The 21,247-nt window shown below is 39.2% G+C and overlaps 1 protein-coding gene across 3 annotated transcripts in view; it reads right to left on the bottom strand.

Annotated features, from left to right (window-relative positions):
• The window catches only part of cttnbp2 (cortactin binding protein 2), a 153,809-nt gene that overhangs the window by 72,646 nt on the left and 59,916 nt on the right, over positions 1-21,247 (bottom strand). For 2 of the 3 annotated variants that reach the window (XM_078568007.1, XM_078568008.1), the window contains exons 3-6: positions 12,810-13,040; positions 12,369-12,476; positions 7,619-9,392; positions 4,944-5,147 (exon numbers count right to left, since the gene is read on the bottom strand). In XM_078568007.1, the coding sequence (XP_078424133.1) occupies positions 4,944-5,147; positions 7,619-9,392; positions 12,369-12,476; positions 12,810-13,040 (2,317 nt within the window). The remainder of the gene's footprint in view (positions 1-4,943; positions 5,148-7,618; positions 9,393-12,368; positions 12,477-12,809; positions 13,041-21,247) is intronic. The other variant, XM_078568009.1, reaches the window with a different exon arrangement.

Below are 21,247 nucleotides of genomic sequence, written 5' to 3'. Positions count from 1 at the left end.
ATCAAGGAATATGGTGGGGATAGTGGGGAAAAAATGTTGTACAGGTAGATGATCAGCCATGGGATGGAATTGTCCCAGATTTGCACAAAGTGCGGTAGCGGCCGGGAATAAGGTCGTTTTACCCTCTGGTCGCAATGGCAGGTTTTCACGCCATATCATCCCATTCCCGCCTCATTAGTTATGCAGCCACAGGAAACATGCCGTCTCACTGGCGGAGGCCTCCGATTTGCCCCCTATGCCGATACCTCGCTGCTTCCTCACGCTGGGCACCATTCTTAAACTGCAGCCACGTGCACACTCTCAATGTTTTGCAGCCAGGACTGATCTGGCCCCAAAAGCCAAGAAGAGTGCAGTCCCCCGATTCAGTAACGCAGCCCCCTGGATGCCGTGGAGGCCCGCCGCCATGTCCTCGACCCCTGCGCTGGCCACAGGAGGCCCTTCAGTCTTCACTGCTCCGGTTTCGAAGGTGGTGGCAGAGGTGGCCAGTGCCAATGTTGCACACAAGACGTTGGCCATCCAGTGCAGAAAACAGATGAATTATCTCATCTGTGCCGCCAGGCACTCTCACACTCAAGACCATCATACATTCAATGGCATCTCACTCACTGCCAGCTCAAGGGACATCACTACTCACACACACACACCCTCACGTCTCCATCTGGCCTCATCTCCTCTGCAGATTGCCTTCTCACAGCCCTCACTATCTTGGGGTCACTTGCACAGATCAACATGTGCCCCCATACACACACCCTGGGAAAACCGCTTTCCCAGTCCAGCCCTCACCCTGCAGCCTCTTTCCTTGCCTGAGGCCGCTTTTCCCCCTTCCCCAAGCAAGCCCTAGCCCAGCAGCCATTGAAAAGCCACCCCCGCCTTACCGCTGGTCTGGTAGGTAAAAACCTGCCTGTGAGCCCCCTAAAAGTGAAGAGGTGCTGCCTGCGAAGCCTGGCGCTGATGACTGCGAGTGCTGCCCGAAGCAAAGTCCTGAGTGAAGTTCAGCTCACCAGGTGCATGTCGCTCAAGTACAGTTGTGCATGCCCAGATGACCCAATGTGGGGGGACGATTCTGGCAAGCAGAGCTTATTACGAGATGCTAAAATATAGAAATTAGGTTCCCGATGTGTAGCAACAGGAACGTGACCTGCCATTGATGGGTGGAGCGGATGATCGCAAACTTGTTTCACAGTGGTGTGAAACTGATTTTTGGCTTCTTGCCATAGTGTTCCCCCCTCCGCCCACCATTCCAGCCATGATTTGTTTGAATGGTGGAACAGGCTCAACGGGCTGAATAGCCCGGAACGGCCTGTTCCTATGTTCTTATTTTTCAGGTCATTATTTGTCTCTTGCACTTCTTAAGAGGAGGCTACAGCTAAATTAATTATACATGCATGACTTTTGAAAGACCGATATTTTGTTTGCTGTACTTAGATCGGGCTGTTCTTTTACGCTATTGATATTTTCAATACTGAATTTCATCGCTGTTATCACATATTGTATTGCATTAGTACTCCTGATTTTAACTATCCTCAATAAAGGACCCTGCAAAATTCTAGTGTGGCCAGACATTTCTTGTCATAAAGCTTACTTCCTCTTGTTATGATTCACAGTCATGCTTTTATGTTAACATTCACGACTGTATAACGCTATATCAATATTCCATTCATTTACTGAGGTGAGGAGAAATTACTTCACTCAAAAGGTTGTGAATCTTTGGAATTTTCTACCCCAGCAGGTTGTGGATGCTCCATCGTTGAATACATTTAAGGCTGGGATTGACAAACTTTTGGTGTCTCAGGAAATTAAAGGGATATGGGGAGAGGGCAGGAAAATGGAGTTGAAGCCCAAGATCGGCCATGATCATATTGAATGGCAGAGCAGGATCGACAGGTCATATGGCCTACTCCTGCTTCTACTTCTTGGGAAGAATTTTCCCGTTGGCAAGCGGGGGCAGGGCCCGCTCGCCAACACGTAAAATGACGTGCGGCGAGGTTGGGCGGGCATGCCGACATCACCGCGCATCATTTAGATTGTCAGCTCGACAGGCGTGCAGCCATGTCAGCTGCGCGCCCGCCGAACTGTCAAAGGCCTATTAAGGCCATTAACAAAGTAATTAAAGCTGTTAAGAATGCTGCCCGTCCGACCTTATGGTTGGCGGGCAGGCTAAGAGCCTAGGCAGCCTTCGCATTTTTCATGAAACCTCATCCACGGGCGGGATGAGGTTTCATGAAGTGTTTATTGATTACATAAAATCTTTTGAAAAAATTAATGGACATGTCCCAGCTCGTGTGACAGTTTCACATGAGGGGACATGTCCTTAACGTTTTTTTTTAACCTTCATTACATTTTAAAAAGCTTAAACTAATCTCCCTGAGGCACGGTTTCTGCACTCTTTCGCGCGCATGCGCGACACCAGAGCGCGAGCCCCGACTCAGGGAATCGCCCCCCCCCACAACATCGGGAGCGCACAGTGCTTCCAGATACGCGTCATGCTGGGCGGGCCTTAATTGGCCCGCCGACGTAAAGTGGTGGCACGCACCCGATCGAGGGTGCCACTCGGGTTCGCGCTCGCTCCTGCCCGCCCCTGCACATTTCCCCCCCACCCCCGATGGGGGAAAATTTCTGCCCCTTGTGTTCGTTCAATTTTGTTATGTTGACTGTTGCAATGTAATTCTAAGTTCTAACACTAGGTGGCTAAATGAAGTCTCTCCTCCAACAATGACACGATTGGTATATAAAATAAAAATATTCATCAACTAACCATGGGATATGCCACAGGATATAAATAATGTTACTTCAAATATGCATTTCAAAAAACTTGTTCCCAAAATACTATTTGGGACAAGATTTTCACAGTGTGCCATTTAGAGCATTAGAGTAAACATGCACAAAAGTAAATCAACAGTAACTCTCTCCAATATATTCCTACAATTTTTGTTTTAAAAATTTCAGAGGCACTTCTGCCACAATGATCAGCTGCAACAAACTATTTTAAATTATAATTTTTTTCTGTGCTTTTTTTCAAAAGAAAATGTTTAAATAGCACGTTAATGACATAGCTGAGGAAAACAGCTAGTAGAGCTTACTATAATAATGGTGTCCAAGAAATGAATGAACAGCAGGAGATCATTCGAAAATTCTGATTCTGGGGTACAGCAGGAGCTGACATTTCAACCTTGCACGTCAATTCTATTGCAAACATTGCCAAGCTCATTAACTCTTCTAGGTCAATTTACCTCGGTGATGTACTATTTAGCATAATCTGTCTATACATTTGAGTGTCTTATATTTGATTTGTACCCAATATGTTCATTATGGGTGGAATAACACTTGATTTATCTGTCAGGGCCTGGGGAGAGAAGTATGCTGAATGGGATTCCTTTTAAGTGAATGTAAAATTTGAATCAGTAAACATTTAAACACCACAGTGTACTTCGTTGTCTCAAAAAGCTACCCCTTGCAATAAAAATATAATCCCTCAAAAAAATAATAACATGCCTTACAATTTTGGGAAATCTTGATGTGCACATTTTGTTCCTATGGCCCACCCTTGAGGTCACATTTTTATGCCTGCCTTCACAGGACTCCCCTTTCATATTAGCCTCAGCCTGCATTTTTGTTATATTTTGAACCTCCTGTTTTAACGTTGACCGTTGTGTTATATTTTGGAGCAAATATGATCTCCCTGTGCTGTGCACACATATCTTTCTTTGCCCACAATAAACCAGAGTTTCTCAGTGCCGATGCTTTGAACAAGACCAACATGCCCTGGCCTTATGTGACATGCTAATTATTTCCAGGGCGGTCTCCATGTCTACATGACACTTCCAGACAAGAATTATATTTCTAAGTAAATGCTACTTAAAGAGAATTTCTACTCATTTCCTTACCTCAGGCACAAAAAACATACTTAAAAGAAGTAGAACTCCACTCAACCTGTATCTGTAGCAATTATACAGTAATTTGCCGGTAAGCTTATTTTATTTGTTACTTTGATGTTACTTGTTCAAAGTTTCTGTGAATATTCAAAATTGTTAAAGGCTACTATTAACTTTATCAATGTAACACAAGTTTTTTATATTTTAAGTATACTTTAAACATTGATCGTAATAAGACTTTATAGTTTTAGGGGTTTAAAATTAACTTTATCCATTTCCAATCTGTTTAAGTGCTTATCCCCTTGCAACAAGACTGAACTTTGAAATCTTCTTGTCCTTGATGACTTGAGGCTTCAGGCTCCGCAAACCATGCCAGCTGTACAGCCATTCTTTTCCTAACAAAACTGAAACCAAGTTTTGTCTGTCATAGTGTTGCAGAGTCCTTGCAACCTCTCAGGTCATAGAACCAAAGATGACTCTTGCTTCAACCTAACACAATGTGAACAATATCCGTCTGCACATCAGTTGTTTTTAAAATAGGTGCTAAGCAATAATGAGATTTCCCATTGGTACTTATTGCACCCATGCTTCAGACTTACATAGCCACAAAATCGATGAGTGTGATGCCAAGAGAGACCTACCTGCCTATTCTGAAGCAAGGGGGAAATGAAAAATGCCCCAAAATGTGCATTTATTTTTGGAACAGATTAATTATCCTAATGATGAAGATGTATCATTCAATCTGAATGATTTAAGTTTCTTTTTGGCATGGGTAAATTATAATGATTGCACAATACAAGAATTTAATAGTGTGTTATGTATAATACCACAAAAGATTATTTCTAGGGTTGGAGCTAAAATAGTAATGTCACAAGATGAAACGATCAGAGTAGGTATCTGCATCATAAATTGTGCTTAAATCTGTTTAAGTATTATTTAAATATATTTCATTGTTAATTAGTTAAAATTGTAAATCTTAAAACTGTTTAAGATGTTATTTTCAGTACAGCGCAGTCATGAAAATTAAAATTTAAAAGTTTGCAACTAGTAATCAAAATAAAATAAATTTACCTGTATATCCATTTTTAGCAGCAGAATACAAGGCAGACGAACCTTCCTCATCAGGATGATTAATATCAATTCCATCTTCATTTAGCAGCATTGACAATAAAGTGACATTTCCCTGGGCAGCAGCTTGGTGAAGCAGAGTGGACCTGCCACCCAGGGGGACAGGACCACCAGACATTAACGAAGGAATTAGGGAGGGAGACCTGCCTGTGAGTTAAAGTGAAAAATTTATAGGGGGAAGGAATAGTGAATAAAATCTGTTTGCATGCACGAAGACTACAACACAGAGGTGAAAAAGAACAAACATGTTACAATTCATGATCACTGTGTTTTTATTTACTCAATATGGCTTATTTATTGGAAAAATATAACCAACCTTTTATTTTAAAAATAGGCTAGTATATTTTACAACACACTGGGATTATTAAAATGGATGTATTTTTTAATTGTATATTAATATGTTCATTTTAAACAGTAGCAATATTGGAATTGAAGATTAAACAATGAAAGTTACATTATTCAAAATAAATTTTTAAAAGATCTATTCTAGCAATCATACTTCAATTGCTTCTATGGTAAAGTAAAGAGGTCATAGTAATGGAACTGTTAAGTTTAATTATTTTCACATTTTCTTTCAAACCATAAGTACCATATAAAATAAAAAGATGTTTTATAATGTATATTTGTCAGAACTAAAGTGGATGAAAGTGTTATTGCTTTTATTTAAGCGATTAGCTCTTCAGGATTGAAATGAAGAAAATACCATTAAAAAAAATCTAATGACATTGTACATACAAGAACACTTAATGGTAAACTTAGTCGTTAATGTGTTAATTGTATACCCAGCGGCAATTATTCTGAAAATTATATACATATTTTAATTATTTTAAAATCTAATCAATAGAAAAATTAATTATGTAAAAATCAGGATATTCATTTTAATTGTGGCATACAACTTGAAGATTATGTACTGGATCTTCAATGCACCCCTAATATATTTATAAATAGTACTTGGAGGTGCCCACATTAAAAAAGTTAATAGCACACAGTTAGACATTTATTTCACACCATTAATCTGTTCATTTGGTGGTAAGTTTGCTAAATGAGTGAAGCTTAATGCACAATGTACGGAAGGCTTTGTGAACCCTTCCTTGAACAGAAGGCTGCAAAAAAAGAAAAAGGAAATTGTTTTTAACTAACCCCATCACACATTCTTTAAACGGGCATTTACAAAAACCAATGACAAATTGTTATAACAAATAAAGCAAAGTAGGTGAAGGCCAGCAGATTGCAACAAGTTCAATTTTTATTTGCAATCATTTGTGTGCCTGGCTTTTATGATTATTAAACAGTATTTCTGAATTTCAATACGATTCAAGATACAGTACACCTAGTATTTTAAGATATGTTATAACGATAATCCACCTTCACGATTATCCTATTATATTTCAATTTGTGAATGAGAAAGGAAAGCATGTTCAGAAGTGTAAAATAAATGCAGTGTGCAAAGGGTTAATGAAAATAGTGACTGCATATGGCTGATTGGTTAGAATATAAGTATGACAGTGTTAGTGCTCAATAGCATAAAGGGACAAAAGGTATTACAATTTTACATTCAGAGTCATTTATAATGCAAAGAGTTAAAAGCTGCATGGACTATCATTTTTACAGTTACTAAGGTGGAAGCTTCTTAAGGTATCGCATGACATGCACTGATCACAAGGTCTCAGGGATAGAAATACAATCGCTGGCATCAGCATCAGTGAGTGATAGAGCTGGTTAATTTAAGATCCAATAAGTCATTGTTTTTCTTTATCCTTAATGCCAATTAATATTGGACATAGTACAATCATAGCATGGACACTGATCAAGTATTTTTCAAGAAGGCTAGTGAAACACGGAACTGAATCACTTAAAAAAATGAGGTAGAAAAATATTTATATAAAATTCCAAATCTTTATCTGAAAATGTGTGATCATTTAAAAAAAACAAAATTCTAAAGATCTGAATCCCCATTTTCCACATTATTGGATCCCCTTCGCCTATAGTATTAAGTACATGACTCAAGGTTGGCAGATGCTTCCATTGGAGAGTGGAGGTCTCTGCTGGATCATTAGTCTACTGAGGCCCAGATGAACCTGTCTTCTTTAAGCAGCACAGTTCCATGAAAAAAGTTATGAAAATGCTACTCAGGAGCTAGAAGGTATCACACATGAAGAAATTAAGCTCTTTGTTTATATTTATGCTATTGTACAATGGATTTTTAAAATATTTATTCATGAAGATGATAGTCCTTTTAGGTGAAGACTTAGCAAATTTATAGCCAAGGTGAAATCTGCGACAATGTAAGTAAATGTGGAAACAATTCAATATTCACTAGCGGTCTTTCATAATAAATAAGCGCAAAAAGGTATTATTTTGGGGAAAAAAAGCTGTTCACATAATTTATAGGTTCTTTCAGAATTGTTCATCATATTATTGCATTTATGTGAACACCTAAAACTAACCAATTCAAAAAGCTTGTATTGATTTGAACAATATTTTAACTTGTGTTTTAACTGAATTGGTTTTTGATTATGGGTGAACAAAATAAATAAATATCTTGAAAGACATTTTGCATTATCCTCAGATTTGTTGTAGTGGAAGGAAGAATTGAGATAGTATTCCAATCCCTTTACCTGATGATGTGATCAGTAGATTGTCTGTGTCACATGGTCTAGTGGATGAGGTTCTTTTGGTTGTACTAGCAAGGTCAATGGAGGTGCGAGAGGCGATGGTGGTGATGATGAGGGAACATTCTGAACATGCTGTTTGGTTCAGCTCTGGGGATAAGGAAGGCCGAGCACCCACCTGAGATGCAGCCACGGCAGGGACGGCACAGCCAGTAGATGCTATATCCACCGCTGGCTTAGGTGGCAATTGTGGCAATGCTGTCTTTGAAAGAATCTCCTCGTTAGTTCCCTTAACTCCTGGATGTGGACTGGACGAGGACGAGGCCATGGTTCTTCCTTCAATCCGAGTATTAAACCCAACAGTTGGGGAACGACTCCCATCCATAAAAACTTTTAATGGTGGATGGGGAGAAGATGGAGTCTGTGACAATCCTGGTTTTTTGGGAGGAATGGGTGGTGGATTTCCTCGGTCAACTCTTGCACCCGTGGGAGATTTTAATCCAGCAGGGGAGACACTCAAAGAACTGGTAATTTTACCAACAACCTGTGGATAAGATGAACCCTCGCCTGCTGCTGGGTGTGCCAATCCAGGTTTTAAGTTACTAACAGTAAGATTTCGGTTTTCTGTGCCAAATGGAGATGCACTGTTTATACATGGAGGCTTTACTATGCTTGGTGGGCCCGTGAATCTTGAAAGAACCTGGCTGACAGTGTTCCGAGCCAGCTGTTTGGCAGGAGAATTATCTCGATTAGTGGGAGATAAATCCCGTGATGGGGATCCTGTTACAACACTGCCAAGTTTTTCCTGATCCACAGTTTGCGCTTGAAATTTAAATCGAGCAGCCTGAATCCTTGGGCTCAATCCTGGTTGCAAAGTTGTGCAAGTACTTGGTGAACTTAAACTCTGCATAGTTGCTCCTGGTGAAGAGCATGGTGATGATGTTCCTGAAGGAGGAGGAGAGGGAACTACAGTATTGCTTAGCACAAGGGATGTACCACCCACCAAGTGTGGTAATGCCCCAGACAAAGGACCAGGACTGGTGCTGACTGATGGTCCATTCTCCAAATTAGAAGGAACAACTTTGGTTTGTGTTGTGGATACAATCTCTTCTGAATTAATTGTTGCTAGTAGTTTATCACTGATTGGCTTTACAAAAGCTGTGTTGCTAGACATGTTCAGTTTTGTGCCCCCCACTGATAGCGGATTTATGGTAGAAGGTTTCACAGGTACTGTTAAAGTTGTCTTCTTAGTGTTATTTTCACTGGCAATATCAACAGAAGTTTCTGTTTGGGAAGCAACGGACAACATTGTTTGCTTACCATATCCAATAGCCATGTCTTTATTTAAATTACTGGTCAATGAAGTAGTTCCATCTTCTTTTGTACAATTAAGCTCAATCATTTTCTTGAAACTTTCAACTTCTAATCTTAGATCTTTGGTGCGGTTTTCCTCACGGTTAAGTTTGGCACGCAGCTGTTCCCTTTCAATGTCAAACTCAGAGAGTTGTTTTTCCATTTTTGCCTCCATCTGTAGGCTCTTCTTTTTCTCAGCCATCAATTCCTCCTCCAGTTGACTGGTCTTCTTTTGCTCTTCATCAAGAGTTTTGGTGATCTCTGCTAGTGTCTGACTTTCATCTACTACTTTGCCAGCAAGCTGTTTGCACTCTTTTACTAGCATCAATACAAGTTGTTTATTTTTGATTCGTTCTTCCTCAAACTGCATGGACAACTTTTTATTCTCTGCCTCAAGTTGTTTTAATTGAGATTTCTCAAACTCCACCTGGAAAGAGTTCATAAAAATCAATTAGCATCCAAGAAGCTTTTCCCATAAGATATTGACATTAATAGGCTTTAAACTTTACCTACTTTAACTGGCTCTCTGTCATGCCTATAATCTATATTTTTGTCTGTAGGTTTATCAGATTCGCTATTACTTCATGAGGTATTTTTAAATCAGTGAACTTCAGATTCAACATCAAACACTTTGAGTGGTTCAATAAACAAAACAAAAACTAAGACTCTGAATAGGTATTTGCAATAAGAATCAACTGTGCCATACTATAACAAGAAATTTACATATTAAACATAGTTTAAAAGGAAAACTCCTAGGCATGGTCTTTTTCAAACTGTTTTCCGGGATGCTGAATAAATTTGAGGAGATAGACAGATTTTTAATTAGTAACGGGTTGAAAGGTTATAGGGAGAGGGCGGGAAATTAGAGTTGAGGCCGAAATGAGATCAGCCATGATCGTATTGAATGGCGGGGCAGGCTCGAGGGGCTGAATTGCCTACTCCTAGTTCTTATGTTCTTTGATGAACAAATTATTGGTGTTACATTGCAGTTTCAATATAATGAGCAAGCATGCTTGTATCCTGTAACTATGCCAATTATGATTTTAAAAAGTTGGAGGACTTATTGAAGATGGACAGTAAAGGAAAGATATAAATCTCTCGTTCACTACCCTTAAAATTTCAGGTTTTAAGATGAATATTGTACCGTATTAATTTTCCATTGCAAATATTTAGATACTTGCAGATTGAGCTCGAGTCAATCTTGATTTAACACAGCTGACACACATTGACAGATAAAATCACATTATTTAGATAAATAAAACTGTAGTCTCAGACTTTGTATATTTACATACAGTGCTTGCGTATCTTTTGTTTCCCTTTTTTCCCCCTCTTGTGTTCTATCTTGACCCACAGGTTTTATCTCCAAAACATAATGCCCTTCAAAGGGGATAGAGAGATTTCTATCCTTTGTGGGGAAGATCCCTTGTGGGGAAGAGACCATCAACACAAGACAGCCACCAAGAAATCTAATAGGGAATTCAGAAGAAACTTCTTTACGAAAGAGTGGTAAGAATGTGGAACTCGCTACCACCGGGAATGGTTGAAGTGAATAGTATAGATGCATTTAAGGGGAAGCTAAACAAGCATTTGAGCGAGAAGGATTAAGATGGTAGATTTAGATGGAAAAGATGGGAGGAGGCTCGAGTGGAACATAAACACCAGCATGGACTGGTTGGACCAAATAGCCCATTTCTGTGCCATATATCCTATGTAAAAAGAATACGGGTCAAAAATTTAATTGCATTATTTTTAACTGTAACATTTGGCTGCAGGAGCCTGTGAGTAGTGCTCTGAATACTCAATACCTTATCAGTAAGGGAGCACTATTAAGTACTTTCACTCAACAAACATGCACCAAAAAATAAAATAAATAAAACACAGCCATGCTCAAAGATTAAGAATAGTGGCAGCAATACTATGTTCAACTAAATGTTTAAATGCTGGCATATTGCTGCCAAAAATTAAATTAAGAATTAAGTCCACATTAGAATAATGTAATTAATTTGATATTTTGTGGAGACGATTTGATCAGGTTGTGCTCTCATTTCAGTTGCATTCTGTTGCTCTGCAATTTTCTATTTTACAAAAATAGAGATGTTCTACCTCCAAGGATTGGAACTCTTGCAAGGCCAAATTAATTAATGGACATAAGAACACACTATATCATCACTTTGAGTGGAATATGAAAGAGACAGATCAAATACCAAATCTAAATTGTACTTAGTTTAGATGTGGGATATTAAGAGGGCAGAAAAAAATATATGCACACATTTAGGGGTGCATAGAAGATAGATTTTAACTGTAGATTTTTTTTTTAAAGATGTAAAAGAGTTCTTTTAAATGCTTAATTCAATACAATTGCTGATAGGGAAATAGTTTCACTGTGGAACAGTTTCATATAACTCTACAATATCAATGGAAAACATTCCAGGCCAAAGCAAGGCTAATTTATAAACGCTGCTAGCAGGAAATTGCTGGTAAAGTCTTTGGATAGCTTTTGAAACATTCAAAAAAAAGCATAAACCACACATTCTATTAAAATTTAATCTGTAATAACCCATGTAAAGTTAATGCTTACAGAATTGATAACAGATTATTATTGAATGGAACTGGATTCATCAATGAATCAGAACATAGCAGAGCAAAATCTAAAAAATAACAAGAAGGTAAATGACCAGTTAATATGCTTCTGGTGATAGTGTTAGAGAAAGAAATGCTGGTCAGGGCATTAGGAGAACTCCTAGTATTTCTGTGAAACCGTGGCATGTGATCAATCTACTAACAAAGAGTTGAAATTGTACCAGTTCCTTCTTCAGTAAATAGGGGACTGCACATGGTTGGGGACAGAGGGCGAAGAACTGACAAAGTGAACAAATAAATTGAGTAAAAAATTTAGGTTGGGAAAGCATAACCTAAAGATCCATAGTTCATCCAATCAAACAATCTGCACAAAATATTTAACTATTAGATTTTAGTATGGCTTAAATTTTCATTGTACGTTGTTTCCATTTATAAAATTAATCACAACACATCCCTACAGGCATTTTATCGGGGAACTACTCCTATTCAAAGCATATATAATTGCTGTTTGTCATAATTCTGTATCCCTGTTATGAATACTGTTCACATTTGACACATTAAGCACATGGTATACAGATATGAAAAAAAGATCAGTTTCAGATGTCAAGTAGCTGATCAAGTTATGCTGAGTCTTCAGCTAAGAGCAACTTTATCTGGCACACACCACTATTGTAAATTATTACCGTAGCAAAGGTTTCCTTTCATTCAAATTCTCGAGAATACTAAATGGCTTTTGCAACATTCTAATCAAAGCCTTAAATCATTCCAATCAGCCAACTCAAAAGTTAGTTGCTATAATTTCAAGCAAGTCTTATTTTCACACCTGCTGTAAAAGCCGCTCACGCTCTTTCTCTAGCATGTATGTAACATCATCTCCCTGGGCTGCATCTTGGGCATGTTTATGCCTCTCCTCTTCAAAGTCCAAGATGACCTAACAAATGAAAAGTAATGACACACTCTGTGAAACCCTTTTCCTGATTTTATAAATAGGGCTCAACTTAAATGATCCATGAATTCTGGCCTAATTATGAACAGCATGGCTGTGTTTTGTTCTGGCAACCTCCAAGAACAAACATGTCTCTAACTCCACTTCTTTTTTTGAAGAACTCAAAGGTTGATATTTAAAGGCTTTGGATTTGCAGGACAGAGTAACGGATTTGCTACATTACTCTTCCAATTGAGACATTTCAAAACCAACAATGATTTAATTTGCGCTGATAACTGGCTGGAAATGAAAACCATTTAGGTAAAGCCTACCACCTACCTTTCGATGTCGAATTTCAGCTGCAGCCAACTGTGCAGACATTCCCTCCTGCATCTTTTTGCAGCGACCCATGACTATTTCCAATATGGATAGGGGACTGGTGCAGATGGACGGCTTATCTTTGCTGCCATCACCACCACCTGCTTCATAGTCTCTCTGGAGAGCCAGGAAAGGATCGCTGAGGTTAAACCTCCCATACCGTTCCTGGATAAAGACATCCTTTCGGCGAGACTGAAATGATGACAAATTAAATTGCATTAGCAGAAAACCCAGAAACAGAACTTTTAGATTTACTACATATCGTGCCTATTTGAGGACACACCAATAAAAGAAACAGCATTGTCATATGGGGTATCTTATTTTTGATACATTTTCAATAGGAGTATTTTGCTTTAGCAATTTATGTATTTATAAACTGTATCTATTACATAACCAATGCTAAATGTCAGGTAACTTTTCCATTTCAATATTTTTCAGTACATTACTCCTTACGTGATGTTCTACATTGATCCTAATTACTTGGTCAATTTGCTTGGAGGCAATAATAAATGTGATATTCAAAATCCAGACATTACATGCAATTGTCAGTTTTTTTTTTAAAAAAGCAAATGTGAATGACATCATGATTCTCTTTTCGGAAGGTACTTGGACTAATCACACTCATGGGTGAATCAGTCTGGGTAAATCAGTCTAGAAAATACCCACAACTGATGCTCAGCTTTGAATTTTTAACGGCTTGTATGTTCCCTGCCGTGCTGTTAACATTCAGTTCTCACCAGTGTGCTCTTAAATAGTCATCCATACATTTGTTTTTCATTTTTTTAAAACTGGGATTCATGAAGCCTGAACTAATTTTTAATGAAAATACCTGTTTTTTTCTCCATAATTAACAGCCTACTAAAGAAAACATAGGAATACACAGCTTTAAAATGTATGATCTCCAAGAGATTTTGTAAACTAATTAGAATGACTTGGTTTTCATTTATGGAAGAATTTTAGGCCCATGATGTTAAAACAACTTTATGAGGAAAAAAAAAAAATTCTACAGTCCACTTAGGGATACAATACCTCCATTTACTAATTTTAAGAAAAATGTAGACTTGGACATCACTTGTTACTCATGCACTTTTCTGCATAGATCAGATGATGAAGGAGAATGTGCCCTTTGATGGCCTGTTGCTTATATGAATTTATACAGAGAAGATGTAAAGTGGAGGACATCTGAAATAAATGGATTCTTTCAAGAGCACAATATTAAACTCAGGGCCATGAAGGCTCGAAACGTTAACTGATTTCTTCTCCACCGATGCTGCCAGACCTGCTGAGTTTTTCCAGGTAATTCTGTTTTTGTGTTCATTAGTGACAATGCTGAAATCGTAACATTTTATTCTCTTCTTCACCTCCCCACCCACCCACCCTGCACCCCTACCCCATCTCAATGAATTCTGTCTTAAGCTGTGTTAAGTTTAGTCTTGCCATTCTTGGGATTCGTAATTCATAGATACAGAGTTTCTTTTACTCTACGCCCTCTACCCTCACACAAGCTTCAATTTTAGTCAGTAAATCAACCAGATTGTCAACCCCTCGTTTACAATTTGACTCAAAGTAGCAGAGATTTAATAATCCTAGACTGCCACGGACACTAAAAACAGATTTTAAAACAGAGAAAAATGTGGCCCAGGCATTAACTAGAATTTGCAATGATAATTTGCAATGGCTCAAGTAGAAGGAAAATAACCCATATCAATTTTATTCTTAGATCTAACTTGCCTATAAGTTTGGTTTAAAATCACGTGATGAAAGTTCTCAGTTCTCCAATACCTATATGATCAGTGAACTTTTAGCCATGCAGATCAACTGTATTTTAAAACAAAGCACTTCAACATGGATAAAAAAATCCTAAAATATGATAATTGAGTGAGGACAGAGTCATGTCCAGCTTTGTTGAACTCATATGCCCTCTATGGCCCAAAGAACCAATTAAGTCTGTTCAAGTTCTTATATGAAGACTGACTACACATGCTGCTACTCAAATGAGATCATCAATGTTTGTTAAATGAAAATAAAGTTTAATAAATGAGCACGTTTGATGGATGGAAAAATCACCCCCATGTGTTTGGAACCTATACATCCTTGTAAATCAATCTTCACTCCCCCCAACCCTGCAACCACACAAGGTTCCATTTTTCTTTAATAGTTATAGAAAATTACACACCTTTCTTCTACAACCATAATCTTCCATACTTGCGGCAGATGTTAGTGTCTAAACTTCAAAATCTAATGGTACCCTGAAACATTATATTCCTTCTGACAACAACAGTAAAAGAGGTGGATTATACTGCAGTCTGATCATCAATAACTAGTCGTTTGCAAACATTTTCACTGTGGACAAAATTCTGTGTTTAGGACCATCTCTTTTTTGTAACAGGGTTATCACACTGCCTGCTGGGCTATGTTGTGGACATCTGGCATTTTCATGGTTGCTAAGTGAATTCCAGACCTCTAATCTCTCCCTGACACTGTGCAGGCTTCCCTCCTGACATCATTAAGAAACAAAGAAGCCAGTCAACCAGTTCAGTCCAGATGTTTAAACATAGCTTTCATGAGCTGTAAAAACCAAGAAACTGACAGCCTTCAATAGCATTCGCATCTATCTGGAAACAATTCTTCAATATTATTGTACACCCATTAGCACATATTACAGAAAACATATCAATATGCATATAGAGGTGCACACAATACTTTGGTTCAGGTAGAATGCCTCAAATATAATTTTATATGAACTATTAAGCTAAGCTCAGGCAAACGTTTGCTGTTAATTTAATATGGAGGGTGCAACCAATTTTTTTTCCCAAAAAAAATTAACGAATTTGTATTTGAATGTATGTAGAATAATATAGAAAACTTGTTCACTGATGGTGTCGATAAAAGTAGAAACAGAAAAGATCCAGCAGTACTGGGAATTATGTTACTGGGCTAGTAATCAGGAGGCCTGGATTAATGATCAGTTCATATCCAACCACGGCATCTGGGGAATTTTAATTCAGCTAATTAAATAAATCTGGCAGAAAAAGCTGGTGTCAGTAATGGTACATTAGCTCCTGGATTGTTGTAAAAGCCCATCTCTGGTTCACTAAATCTGCTGCCCTTAACTCCAGGCCCACAGTCATGTTGATTCTTAACTGAACTGAAGTGGCCTAGCAAGTCATCACCAAACATTATACGAAGTATAACAGTGAAAAAAAAGGAACGACCAATACCCCAGCATCGACCTAGGCTTTGGATTCGAACATCCAGTTCACTTGACCCTGCAAAGTCCTCCTCACTAATACCTGGGGACTTGAGCCAAAATTGGGATAGCTGTCCCAAAGACTAAATCAAGCAACAGCCTGAAATAGTCATGCTCACAGCCAATGTCCAAGACTCTTCCCCAATATGCCTTGTCACATTGGGAGGATAAATCCACCAGAGGTGGTGATACAATGTAATACAGTTGAGTGAGTGAGTGACCCTGGGGATCCTCAACATTGACTCCAGACCCCTTGCAGTCTTTAGCATCAGGTCAAACAAGGGCAAAGGAACCTCTTTTTTTATTATTTGTTCATGGGATGTGGGAGTCGCTGGCTCGGCCAGCATTTATTGCTCATCCCTAATTTTTTTGCTGTGGGTCTGGAGTCACATATAGGCCAGACCAGGTAAGGATGGCAGATTTTCTTCCCTAAAGGACATTAGTGAGCCAGATGGGTTTTTACAACAATCAGCAATGGTTTCATGATTATCATCAGATTTAGCGAATTCAAATTTCACCATCTGCCATGGTGGGGTTCGAACCTGGGTCCCCAGGGCATTAACCTGGGTCTCTGGAATACTAGTCCAATGACAATACCACTATGCCACCATCTCCCCCCTCTTGCTGATTACCACCTACCACCCTCCCTCAGCTGATGAATCAGTGCTCCTCCATGCTGAACACTACTTGGAAGAAGCACTTAGAGGAGCAAAGGCAGAGAATGTACTCTGGTTGGGGGACTTCAATATCCATCACCAATGATGGTTTGGCAGCATCATTATTGACCTAGCTGGTTGAGTTTTGAAGGACATGTCTGTCAAATTGGGGCTTGGAGCAGGTGGTGAAAACACCAAAACACCAAATGGATGCATTTTCACAAAACTGACCTGACACAGATGCATATGTCCATGATAGCACTAGCAGGAATAGTCGCTGTTGGTATTTCTGGAGACATTATTCCATCTTTTTACTGAGGAAACCCCCCACTGCTGTGGAAGATGTCATTGTCAGTGCTATCAAGTGGCACTTACTCACATGTTCACTGATGTTGGATTTTTGCCAGGACCACTCACCTTCAGGCCTCATTACAGCCTTGGTTCAAACATGGACAGAAGGCAGAACTCCAGAGGTGAGGTGAGAGTCGCTGCCCTTGACATCAAGGCAACATTTGATTAAGTGTGGCATCAAGGAGCAGTAGTAATACTGGAGTCAATGGGATTCAGGGAAAAATCTCCGTTGGTTGGAGTTATGCCTTGTACAAAGTAAGATGATTGTGATTGTTGGAGGCCAATCTTGTCAGCATCAGAACATTGTTGCAGGAGTTCCATGGGTCTTTCTAATAGGTCCAACCATCTTTAGCTGCTTCATCAATAACCCTTCCTCCATCATTAAGCTCAGAAGTGGGGATGTTCACTGATGACAGCATAGCGTGCAATTCCATGCACAACTCTTGGTTGTGAAGTAATCTATGTTTGCATGCAGTAAGACCTAAACAACATTGAGACTTGAACTGACAAGAAACAATAACAGAATGCTTTGCTATTGACCTCCCTTTCTAAGGGTTTCCAAATAGTACTAAAATGTGCTAATTTCCATGCATTTCTAAATGCCATTGTCTTCAAACACAACTCAAAAATCTGTTAGGAAATAGAGATAGTTTAAGTAAGTTATATTTGTATGTGTGTGTGTTTAGGAATAAGGTATATCTTTAAGTTCAAATTTTTTTTATTTGTGGGTCAAAAAGTGAATCCTGGGATCTAGTTTCATTTCTGAGTGGAGACAGCTGGTCTAAAGCTTTGTTTGTATACCTGCATTTCTAATGAGATTTTTACGACTCTTGAAGGAGCGTTAAAGCCAACAAGAGTCGAGAAAGATCTATACTGTTGCTTAGCAACAGGGGTCCAGAGAGGGCAAGGGCAAAGGCGCACACACACAAAAAACTATGAAAACACAGTGAGTTCTGTTGGAAGCAACTGCCAGAGAGACTGGACAGCAGAGTGACAGAAAGCAAATCCCACACTGAAGTTGAAGCCAGGATTCCACAGAGACTGGATACTGGGAGAGGGAACTTCAGGGAGAGCAGATTTCCCAAAGGACTGAAAGGTCCCAAGGTCAAAGAGTGAGACAGAAAGGAGGGGTCCCAACAAGAACTTCTAGTCAAAGGAACAGCAAGAGTCTGGAAAAAGGTCCTGTTCTGTTTAAGTGAAAGTAAGGAGCAGAGACGAAGGCTCCAAGCTTAAAGAGAAGAAAAGGAAGCAGATCTAAAGCAAAAATGGCTTATGAGAAGTCAGAAGGTCCAAACAGACAGATGAAGGTCTGTAACTTTTTACGATGGGTATGTGAAGCGGCGGCATACTGTTGACACAGTTGAGTCAGTGAAAGAGAAAGTGCATGGAAGAAACATGCATGGGACAATCCAGGGGAGAGGAACATCGGAAGGAGAGTTTGAAACCCTGGAGGTGGACCCTTATGGAAGGCACCTGAGAGAAAGCATCGGTTTGGGAAAAGATTCCAGAGCGAGATCTTTGAGAGTGGAGATTGGTAACCCCCGTGTGAAAGACAGAGTTCAGCGAGACTGGTTGGCCCACGGTGTGACAAGCGTCTGGGGGGAGTTGATGAGAGATCCATCGCATCTGTTTGGGTGGCATCTGTCACTAGGTTTCAAAGTGTAGTGTACCTGACCACAGGTCACCTATTGGTTTACATGGACTGTGTACTTACTGTGAACATTAGAGTATAAGATAGCTTCTGTAACTTGTGGTATCCTTACAAATCTGTATATATCTATGAAGGTATAGTTGTGAGTGAAGGAGTATTGTAATATAGTTCATCCTTTCTGGTTTAATAAATGTTTTATTCTTTTGTTAAAAGTATATCAGCTGACTCCTGTGACTCTGTTCAGTAGCCACTCTCCACGTAGCTAAAAAAAAAATTAGGATTACCAAGCCGTGTTCCTCCCTGGAACACTCCTTGTCTAGCAGTAGCATCAACTAGGATCAGAACAAATCACAATGAACGGTTTCTTTGGTGGGAAACTTACCTAGTTCTAATGAATTTTGAAAAGGACAACAGCAGTGGCTTTCTTGATCAACTAGGATCAAGCAGGCAGCACCCTGTACAGTCAGATCAATTTCAGATATTAGTCCACAAGCACATTTTGCGTAGAAACAATTTTGGAGGTTGACATTAACAAAAATTGTAATAAACAAACACAATTATGTTTTTTAGTCCAGTGAAAATTACCAAACAGATAAGACTGCCATTTCAGTGTGGCCCATATACACTTAAAACAACGCACTGTCTTGTCTTCAACAGAATCCACAAATGGGAACTCAGTTACAATCAATTAGATTTGATTTGGACAGTTAAAAAACACACTTATCCAAGTGCAATACCAATGAAGTGCAGCAAAGTTGGACATACTTCATTGGATAATTAACATGGTATCACTTGATTTTTGGGAGTATTCATGCCTAGGTACTTTGCACATCAATACCATAGACAATTTAGACTTGGATTTCACCTTATGCCATATTTTACACTTCATCCATTATTCAAAAACCTTTCCATTGGTACCATTGTCCTCAATACTCCCTGGATGTTTAATCACCAGAAATAAAAAAAATTGTTTCAGTTGCTAGATAGTACAGAACTTGAAAAAGAGAGTCATATTGCTGAAATTTTTTGCCTTACACCCATCAGGACAAACACAAGAATGCCAAATTTCAAAAGATAACAATTTATACCACAGGAGAAAAAGATGCCGAATGGTTTGCAAACCGACTCTGATTGGCTGAGATTTGCCATGGAAAAAGCAACAGTGAACTATAGGCTCCCCATGCTTCTGGGTAATTCAAAAAAAAAAGGTGCAAAGCTTGAACATATTCCTTTTGTCTGCAGAGAATGGGTCCCTGCATACGAATGCATATCACTTCTAGCAAGCATAAATGATCATCTTTATGAACCTGACTATTCCAAATTGGCAGTTAGTGTAGCTAATAGCGCACTCAGGTTTGTTCAGCAAGTGTTGCTAAATCACATCTCACAGTAGACATTTTGTTTTGGATTTTCCAAGCATAGGCTGGTTGGGTATGGTTTTATCCCTGCCTAGTATGAGCTACCAGAGGAATATGTTGTTTGATTCGATCAGCCAATTGTTGAGATGTATGGCCTATGTACTTGGAATCACACCAGCACTTCAATTCATATACAACATTACTCAATTGTGTGGTAAGAAAGCCTTTTTGGATGACAGCAATATCCTGTTAGTGAAAAATGCCATTAATATTGCCACTGCATAGTAACAGCTTGCTTAAACTGTTGTTCAATTTTTTGAGATACTTTGCCTTTCCAGGGTAATTTGAAGTATATTGGGCACTTTTCAGACTTGAAAATGGCAGCCTTTGGCCCACTGCGAGTTTGCACAATACTCAGCGAGTAATGACTGGATCAGGATAGCCACTGTCCTACAGGGCAACTTTGATGCACTTTATTTCAGCGTCAACCTTGCAAGGTGAGCAAATGGGTCAGGGCCCTATGTACAAGGTTGTTGATTATGGAGCTATATGAATCCCAATGTGTATATTGACCAGTGAAAGTAGGCTTGGGTAGACAACAGTGGAGAAACCATTAGTGGATTTCACAACTAGCATGTTGAGGACTATTGCATCTCAAAAGTGAATCTGAGCATGGGGTGGTGTAGCCACGGGATCCCTTCTAGGTCAAGCACTCGCTAACATTTTCGTTGGTTTCCACGAGAGACACGGTTTTGATGGAATGAGCCCTCACCTCCTACTCCAAGCATATTTCCGACACATGGATGATATGTTCGCGATCTTTGAATCTGCAGCGGCATGTAACAATTTCCTTACACAGCTTAATACACTTCATTTACAGGATGGAAAACTGGAGCAGGAATTATCAAAATTCCCCCTTCCTGCTGTGTAACACCTCCTTTTGGCAGGCTTAGTGTTAACATGGGAGCAGGATCTCAGAGATTAACTACCAAACTCTTGGTCAAGGATTGACAAGAAAAAACTTCAAGGACTTGGGCAAAACAGAAGAAAATGTGATTGGACGGTTATAAATAATTTTTCTGAAAACTCTTTTTACAAACTGGGACATCAGCACCATTGCCATCAGCGCAGGA

This window comes from Cetorhinus maximus, chromosome 22 (assembly GCF_964194155.1).
Source record: "Cetorhinus maximus chromosome 22, sCetMax3.hap1.1, whole genome shotgun sequence".
NCBI classification, from domain to species: domain Eukaryota; kingdom Metazoa; phylum Chordata; class Chondrichthyes; order Lamniformes; family Cetorhinidae; genus Cetorhinus; species Cetorhinus maximus.
Note: the sequence above shows the minus strand (reverse complement) of the source record. Positions and strands in the feature narration are given on the sequence as shown.